This window comes from Triticum dicoccoides, chromosome 2B (assembly GCF_002162155.2).
Source record: "Triticum dicoccoides isolate Atlit2015 ecotype Zavitan chromosome 2B, WEW_v2.0, whole genome shotgun sequence".
In the NCBI taxonomy this organism is placed as follows: Eukaryota; Viridiplantae; Streptophyta; class Magnoliopsida; order Poales; family Poaceae; genus Triticum; species Triticum dicoccoides.
Window position 1 is genome coordinate 801,624,663 of NC_041383.1, and position 8,514 is coordinate 801,633,176.

The window sequence follows — 8,514 nt, forward strand, 5'->3', positions numbered from 1 at the left end:
CACTTATATTAATGGCCACATGGAAATCCTACATGACTCTTGGGCTGTTACACACCATTCTGGCGGGCATGCAATTTTACATGGTGAAACACCTAATGAAATGAGTCAATAACATGCCATCTATATATGTCATACCATCAGGCGTGAATTGTGGGAGTCTGAAATAGATTTTTTTTCAGTAGGTGTGTGTGTGGGGGGGGGGGCATTTAGTAAAAATGACAAGCCACTGAATGTTGCATCTGCCCCAAAAAGCCACCGTCTACCACAGACATGTTGTTTTTTTGCGAGAAACTTTCAATCTATTCATCTTCAATCATGGTAGTAAAAACAACAATAGAGGTAACAAAAATTACAACCATGTACGTGGACCACCTAGCGACGACTACAAGCACTGGAGCGAGCCAAAGGCGCGCCCCCATCATCGCACCTCCCTCACTTGAGCCGGAAAAACCTTGTTGTAGTAGACAGTCGGAAAGTCGTCGTGCTAAGGCCCCATAGGACCAGAGCAGCAACAATCACCCATGAAGAAAGTCGTAGATCAGAAGAATCAAACCTGTAAACACTTAAACGAAGACGAACAAAGACCAAATCCAAACAGATCCACCGAAGACCAGCACCGAGCGAATCCCGCGAGATTCGACGGAGAAACAAATCGACACTCCCTCCAACGATGCTAGACGTACCATCAGGACGGGGATAGAACGTGGGAGATATTTTCCTACTAAGGGACATCGCTGCAGCCACACAGCCTCAAGCAAGACGCTGAATCTAACAGGAACCAGAACTGGTCCCTGCCGTCGACGGGGAGGGGGGGGGGAGGGAGATCCTCCACACCTCCATGGCTCATAAACCATCGAAGATGGTGCGGACCAGCGGGGATGGTGACGGGCAGAGAAGGGGCTTTTCTCGTGGAGGAGGAAAGAGATACAAGGGCCATGATTTTAACAGAAGCATGTGGTTGAGCAGGAGATCAAATTGGAACAGGAAAGACAATGTACACAACGGAGTTGTATCCACCCAGGTACCCCAACAATACTACGTGTCAACACCTGAGTAACCAGTTTTGGCTGTAAAAAAATCTAGAGGTTCCAGATGAGTGTGGCTAGGTCTCAGTCGACAGAGATTTAACGAAGTCTGAGTCAAGTGAAATAACGTGTAAGAGAGAAAAAAACTGAAAAGAAATTTTTGCACAAATCTCAATGCAAGATCTTACGGATATAGCATCTACCAAGACTTCGTTAAGTCTCAATCGACTACACTTAGCAAGACTTGTTCCAGGCATACGGATTTTAGATTACGACTGAAGAAAATAAGGGCTTCACGCATGGGGTTAAAGTTGAAAACGGTAGTCTATTTGTTTAGGAGCATGATTGGCGGCAATGGTAATGTCTTGTTCCATCCATTATTGGTTTGCGTTAGCAGTGAACGAACTTGTGTTGGCGTTGTCTAGTTACTGATGTGCTGACCTTCAATGGTTGTTCATGGCAACTAAGATGAAAGTCCTTGTACTGACCGTCTCTCTGGCTGGATGTGGCAATGATAACGCAAGGCTATTTATCCCTTCTTTAAGGCATTGTCGTGGAAGAAGCCGACTTGGTTGTAGGCGTTCTATTCATATCTTGTAATGATTTTATCATAATTGCTTAAGTTTTGTACTTCTCTTGTTGATGATTTTGGCCTCTCCTGTTGTTGATGATTTTGGCCTAATAGCCTTGCATCAACTTTAGCTTTAATAAGATTAGTTGTGGGATTGGGGATTTCAACCTCGTTTTTGAAAGAAAAAAAAACATGTATACGTGCAACCGTCTGCAGTGGGCTACACTGAAAGGAAGCCTCTATTTCCGTACTGCAGCATGGCTCCTGCAAGTTGCAACCACAAAGGAATTTGAAAGCAGAAGAATATCTTGCTCTCTTGACTATATATATAACTATATAAGGTTTATTCGTCAGTTGAGTCATGGCATAGTAAGTATATATACATGCATGGAATGAGTTTCTCTTAGAAGATGAAGAACACACAATGATTTTCCCCCGTGGAGATAACTGAAATACACTATATATTCTGGATATATCATGAGCTGGCGTAAGACAAGTTGGCGTGCCTTGCCATAAGCCAGACGATGGTGACAAGTTCCCCCCCGTTGCTGAGTTGCTTGGCGTGAGACTCTCTGCTGCAGTGGTTAGCGACATAGCACAGCATCTCCACCCACACCCCGAAGATGACCTTCATGCCGATGGTCCCGTGGTGGAGCACATGGGCAAGCGTCACCCCCGTGTGGTAAAGTTTGCAAGAACCAGAGGAATTGGTGTGAGCATGCAGACCCTTGCGGAGAGCCCAGTCGAGTCTCTCTTGAGGCGGCGACGGAGATCCTCGCATCACGTCGCGAAGGTCATCGCGGAATTGGACATAGCGGCTGCGTCGAACTGGTCCGGGCAGCATGTAGGGTCGTAGCACAAGGAGAAACATCATGTAGTTGGAGAGCATCATGACCGCCTCCTCCAGATCAGAGAACTTGTGGTCGTCGTCGTCTTTGTTGCGATCGGCAGCACTGAAGATGCAGATGTGCGTGGCGAGGTGCCAGACCATGATGCTGTCCTCGAACTCAATGTCCTGTATGCTCCAGCTGAGACGGTCGTCCAGTTTGAGACGTTGCAGGGTGAGCATGCCAGGGAGCAAACCTGTAATCTCCTCGCCCCGGTTCCCCGTTCTGATGAGCAGTATCTCTGCCAGCACCATCTCCATGGCAGCGTCAGAAAGCTTGTTGGACGTTGAGTTCCGCAGATTGTCCCACCAGTACTCGGCGGTGCGCCCCAACCCTAGCCGCCTCGCCGCTGCTACGCAGGTCGGCTCCTGCTTCCTGCAGGAAGCGTCGCGTGCGCACGAATCCAACAGGTTGTACTGCCCCAGGTAACCGGACCACTTCCTGTGCCTGGCAGCCCTGGCAAGTCTGCGGAGAGATAGAAGCTCGTCGTTGAGCCAGTGCCATTTCTTGTCGTACAACAAGGCACTTGTCCAGGTGGAAGCAGCTGCCCTGACCACGGACGCCACCTCCAGGAGCAACGCACCGCCCAACAAGACATAGCTGACGGCCACGTCAACTTTTCTCAATTTGTCCAAGTTGCTGTTGCTCAGGCTCAGGTTCAGCTGAAACAACAACAGTGCAGAGGCTGTGGCGACCAGTGACACGACGCGGATGAAGAATCCGTACCACGTGTGGATCACCACCGCCTTGGTGTAGAGGATGTCGTACATGAGGGACAACTCCATCTCCATCAACTTGTTCAGGCGGCCATACATCTCGAAGGACTTCAACACTTCACGTACGTGCTTGCGCCGCTCTCTCCGCAACCGCAAGCCGATGAATAATCCCTTGCAGACGTCCATCAGGCTGTGAGCTCCCATCAGCACTGCCTCCCCATCCTCCTCCATCAGAGAGAGCCTTGCGACTAGCGTCTCTTGCAGAAGAAGGTCTGCATGGCTAGTATTACTTTCTGTGGAGCGCGCAGACAAGGCAGCACTACTGTCTTCGTCAACAGAGCTCCAGATGCTATCAAATGTTGCGGAACGGAGCGCCCATATCCTCTCCCCATACTTGAGAACGCCCACCACGAAGATTAGGATGGCTGCCATGGTGAGTTCCCAGGTCTCACCACTGACGGGCATATACTTGTAGAGGACATAGGCAGCACCCAGGACCTGTACCACCAGGGTCTGGAGGTGCCGCAGCCACAACCCGTTGTCCTCGAAGGAGTAGGCCGTGATGTTGTCCTGGCCGCCTAGATGGACCAGGAGGAACGGTGCCCAGAACGCCAACAGTCGGTGCCGCTCAGGCAGCTTGGTGCTGATGGAGAGGTGGCCAAGGGTGAAGAGAGCGGTGGTGTCGGCCAGCAGGTACGCCAGCCACAGGAGCAGCCTTGTCCCAGTGGAGACGCTGTAACGTCGGATTGAAGCGAACATGAGCAAGAAAACCTGCAGTGTGAAGCTGAAAAGGACCAGACTTTGCACTGCCCATTCATCTCGAAGGTCTTCTATCACCTTTTTCACCATTTGTCCCTTCTGATCCCTTCCTTGGCTGCCTGAGTATGGTAATGTTCCAATTTATTGTACTTCATACATATATAGTAGACAAAAAAACATTTTAGTAGATTGTAACTTTCTCTTTGCAGAAATAGATGTAATTGATTGATAGGTAAGTTTACAAAAGTTGTATTAATTAACGTTGCCGAGACTACATGAAAAATATAAACCTTATGTTTATGTTGTGGCAAGATGACTTCTAGAATGTGCTAGTCACACCCTCTCCTCGAAACTTCTCAAAAAAAAAAGAGATGACTTCTAGAATGATCACGCAATTATTGATAGAAAAAATAGAATTGTATACTAGAGAAGATTTTCTTAGGAAGACTATAAATTAATGAAGCCCTTACAACCACTGAACAACCCAACACAACACTGCAAAACAAAATTAGAAAAACTAGGACAAGATAGAAGGGTGGCAAGGAGTAGTAAGCCAGCAACAAAGCTGAAAAAACAAGACGGAGATAGACTGGAGCCCTCAAACATGATAGAAGGGCCAACGCTGCGAAGGAAGAAGGGGGCTAACCGTCAATGGAAGCTATGCCATCACCATCGCATGTGCGTCCGGTGGAATGGCACCATCCTGTTTCACCATCGTAAGGAGCCCCCAGCTCCTCACCCATAATGGCGCCATCCTGCTCGGCGCCACACTGTGGGACGAACGGAATGATCCCTACCCCAAAACACAGATGGAAATTGGCGCCAAGACCCCGAAGGGAGGCCTTCAAGAACATGCACCTCGCTCAAACTAGCTCCCCCATCGAAGTATGGAGCCGTCGCACTAAGAAGAAGCTGATTCACAAAACTCACCCCAGCGACCAAGAAAATGGGACCTTGCTCACGACGCAGAGCCTCCAAGGAGGAAACAAGCAAGACCAAGGGTTTTCACCCATAGCCACAATAACACCTCCAAGGAGGGAAACAACACACAAGAGCGTCGCTATCTCCAGCACTGACATAGTCGGGAAGAGTTTTCGCTCGGGACACGACCCTCACCATCCCGGCCCATCGGCCATGACCAGCCAAGGAAATGTGCAGATGACGCTCGGAACAGGGCGGGGTGGTAGCAAAGATCACACCCGCACCGGTGCAACTCCACCATTCACTGCACCCCAAAGCTTGCAACTTGCACCCACACAAAAATGAACCCAAGATGTGGGTTTTCGGGGCCTAGAAGAAGCAGATACAAGGGCAACCAACAATGGGAGGCCCATGCCCAAGAAAGCCACCAAATCAGAGCAGGAGCACCCTAGATCTAGTGAGTCTAACATCCAGCGGCAGCTCGGAACCCCATCCACGACTGTCGGCACACACACGAGGAGCGGTGCCACCAACACCCAACGACAGCAGCCTGCACCGCCCCCACGACCGCCGAGGGTTGCACCACCACCAAGCAAGGTTGCGGCTTGCTAGGACATGGGATGGAAATCCGTAGGGCCAAGATTTCCTCCGTGTCATTTATTGAGAGAAATCAAGGATGTTTGGGGAGCATGATGGGTGAGAAGGAGGTGGAAGGAGTTCCCCGCCACTGCGACGGGCTTGCAGACGGTCGGCGGCAGCGGCGGCGGCGAGGAAGAGGCGAGCGAAGGAGGTGGTGACAGGGGTGGCGGCGATGGTCACCCCATGAGCCGCAGCAGCAACCCCTGAGATGCCGGGCTTTTGAGTAGAGTTTTCGGTGTTCCCCTCCAAACACTAAAATTTGGAGAAGAAATGAAAGCTACCGTTTTTGGTTCAGATGCTGCAGGTCCACATAGCCGGCTGGGTGTGATGGCCTTCCCTTCTTATTTCTCCAACAATTTAGGATCTTATCAACTACTCCCTCTGTCCTATAATATAAGGTGTTATTACATCGAATATACTCATATATTGGATCTAATAAGATCTTATATTATGGGACGGGGGGAGTAAGATATACTATTTATCTTCATGAGTGGAACAAAGGTGACAGATTTATTTAACGTAACTTTTCCGTACTCACCATAATTTCAAAAAGTCTAGATGTTGTAACTATTTAGAAATACATGTCTACATCTTTAACTAGGGTACTTTGAGGGTAACTATTTAGATATACTGGATTTCCAAAATCTTCTCTTAACTGTGCGACTAATAGGCTGGACTGATCAGTGATGAGCTGGTCTTATCTAAGTTCTTAGCAGATAGCTTTTATTATGGGAAGATGCATATTATAATAGTGTGGTACCTGCCCATGAGATTATTCATGATGCATGCCATTAATATGAATCTGGGTTTATTCTTAAATTAGACTATGAAGAAGCGTTTGAGTTATTATTGATTTTTTTATCAAAATGATCTAGCAAAGAGGATTTGGTCCCTAGTGGATTAGGCTGATTAAATCTTAGTTGTAGAAAGTCTGGTTTTAGAGTCAGTGATGTGATTAGTGACTTTTTCTCCTCTTCTATTTAACTTGCTAGCTGATGTCTTTACCAGGATACTTTTGAGGGCAGCGAAGCAACACCAGATTACTGGGCAAAAACCTGGAACTTGTGATGAACCTTAGGATACTTTTTACACAATCATGATTAAAATGAAGGGTGGCTTGGGTGAGCACGATCGACATGCGGAGGCCACCTATTCGATGAGGACACGCGAAGAAGCAACATGTGGAGGCCATCTAATACAGTAATGCTACATCGATGGACATTTACAGAGTTTTACACGGTGAGTTTGTACTGGCAATTTGTGATTGGGCTAAGGGGAGGGAGGGGCCCCACCAACCTGAAAAATAGGGGGGGGGGGGGCATGTTTAGTTGGTTAGGAAGGAGCCTGTAGAGGCCTGTAGGACCCTGTACGTCTAGCATTTTTGCATTTAATAATAAACATGAAAACATAGGATAGGATATAATGGTTAATTGACCAAATGTCATGGTTTGGTTGGGATAATTAACGCGGAATTAAATGATTTAATTCAGCGTCGGATTGGTAAGGTCCAATTGAAAGCTTGAACCGTCTAATCTTAATTATACGGGTAGTTCGTACTGATTGGATTCCATATACTCCTCTTTGCCTTTTTTATATTGATATATAGGATTTGTGAATAATATCTTTGATTTTTTTGATACTAATTTAGTAGTTGGTTTACCGTCGTTTAGTTTGTTCAATTTAAGATTTTCTTCAAATTTAACTTCTATGAATAAAAAAAATTGCAATAGGTAAGCCATATGTATATACATTATCCGATTTTATCATGAACAAAACTGACTGACCAATATCATTTTCCTAGCATCTTTCAATACATACAATACATGGTTCTTTGTTTGTTCTACAAATTTGTTCTTAAAATTTTATATCAAAAAATTACAAAGCCACTCTAGAATTATACTATTTAAAAAAGTTAATAGCCTGTATATTCACAAGGCTGGGTAGATTAGTATATATGAATATTTGATCAATATAAAAAATGCATATGTACGATGTAGAAACGTACCGGCCGCGTGCGGTGCAGGAAGCCAGGAACAAATCGAATCACATCTGAGTGGTGACGAGCGAACGACTCCGGCCTGCAGGCGACTGATGGAAAGACCTCCGATCAGAGGTGGTTTTGTATATATACATGGTGTGCTGTCTCTCATGCCCTCTCGATGTGGCTTTTGCTAGCTTCACACGATTCGAATCCATTCCAAGCGTGTTACACGGTTCATATATATTGCTTCCACACAAAGAAACGAACCGCGAGAAAGCTTTAGCTTCTTTATTCTCTCTTCTTTCAATAAAGGCTTCAACGCAAATTATCTAGAAATACAAGGGGATATCCTTGTGCAAGAGAATATTAGTCAATGGTCTAGAAATTATCTACAAAAACCAGGGAATAAAAGTCTCCCCCCACCCCCCTTCAAAACAGGCAAGTCTTTCATAAATATCAGAAAAACAGCATGCATGCATGTCATAACAAATTTTCAATGCCCCTATCCTGTAGAACCTCAATTTAACATTTATCTAGTTCGATACCTCTACCAAAAATAATATTTCCTATACGATAAATTCATCGACAATAATGTGCCGCTCCTCCCTATTTCAAAACAAAGCTATTATTTTCACATCTCTGCAATTGTTTTGTGGCACTTGTACTTGACGGTCCACCTGAGTGACATAGTCATGCTCAAAGGGTGTCACCGTTAAATTTGGTTTGTTTACGTATGGCTGCTAAATCACTCTATTTTTCCTTTCGGAAAGTAATGCCATGTCACCGGCATCCGATGGATAGAGCTATCTTTATTAAGACATTATAACAAAAGTAAAGTGAAAGACATCAATCACATGGCACTACAGGAAAATCACACATTGCCGTGTGGTCCGAGTTAAGCCGAGTGCAAAAACACAGGTACTCGACTTACATTCTCGTAAGCCAAACACAGATTAAAAAAGGCACGGCAAAGAAAGAAGACTCATCTTACCGAGTTGGGGGAAGAGAGGAGTGA

General features: G+C 46.2%; 1 protein-coding gene across 1 annotated transcript in view; it reads right to left on the minus strand.

Moving 5' to 3' along the window:
* Window positions 1-2,040: 2,040 nt before the first annotated feature.
* The window catches only part of LOC119361495, a 7,878-nt gene continuing 1,404 nt past the window's right edge, over window positions 2,041-8,514 (minus strand). The window contains exon 2 of the mRNA XM_037626673.1: window positions 2,041-4,017. Within this exon, the coding sequence (XP_037482570.1) occupies window positions 2,072-4,017 (1,946 nt within the window). The 3' untranslated portion in view covers window positions 2,041-2,071. The remainder of the gene's footprint in view (window positions 4,018-8,514) is intronic.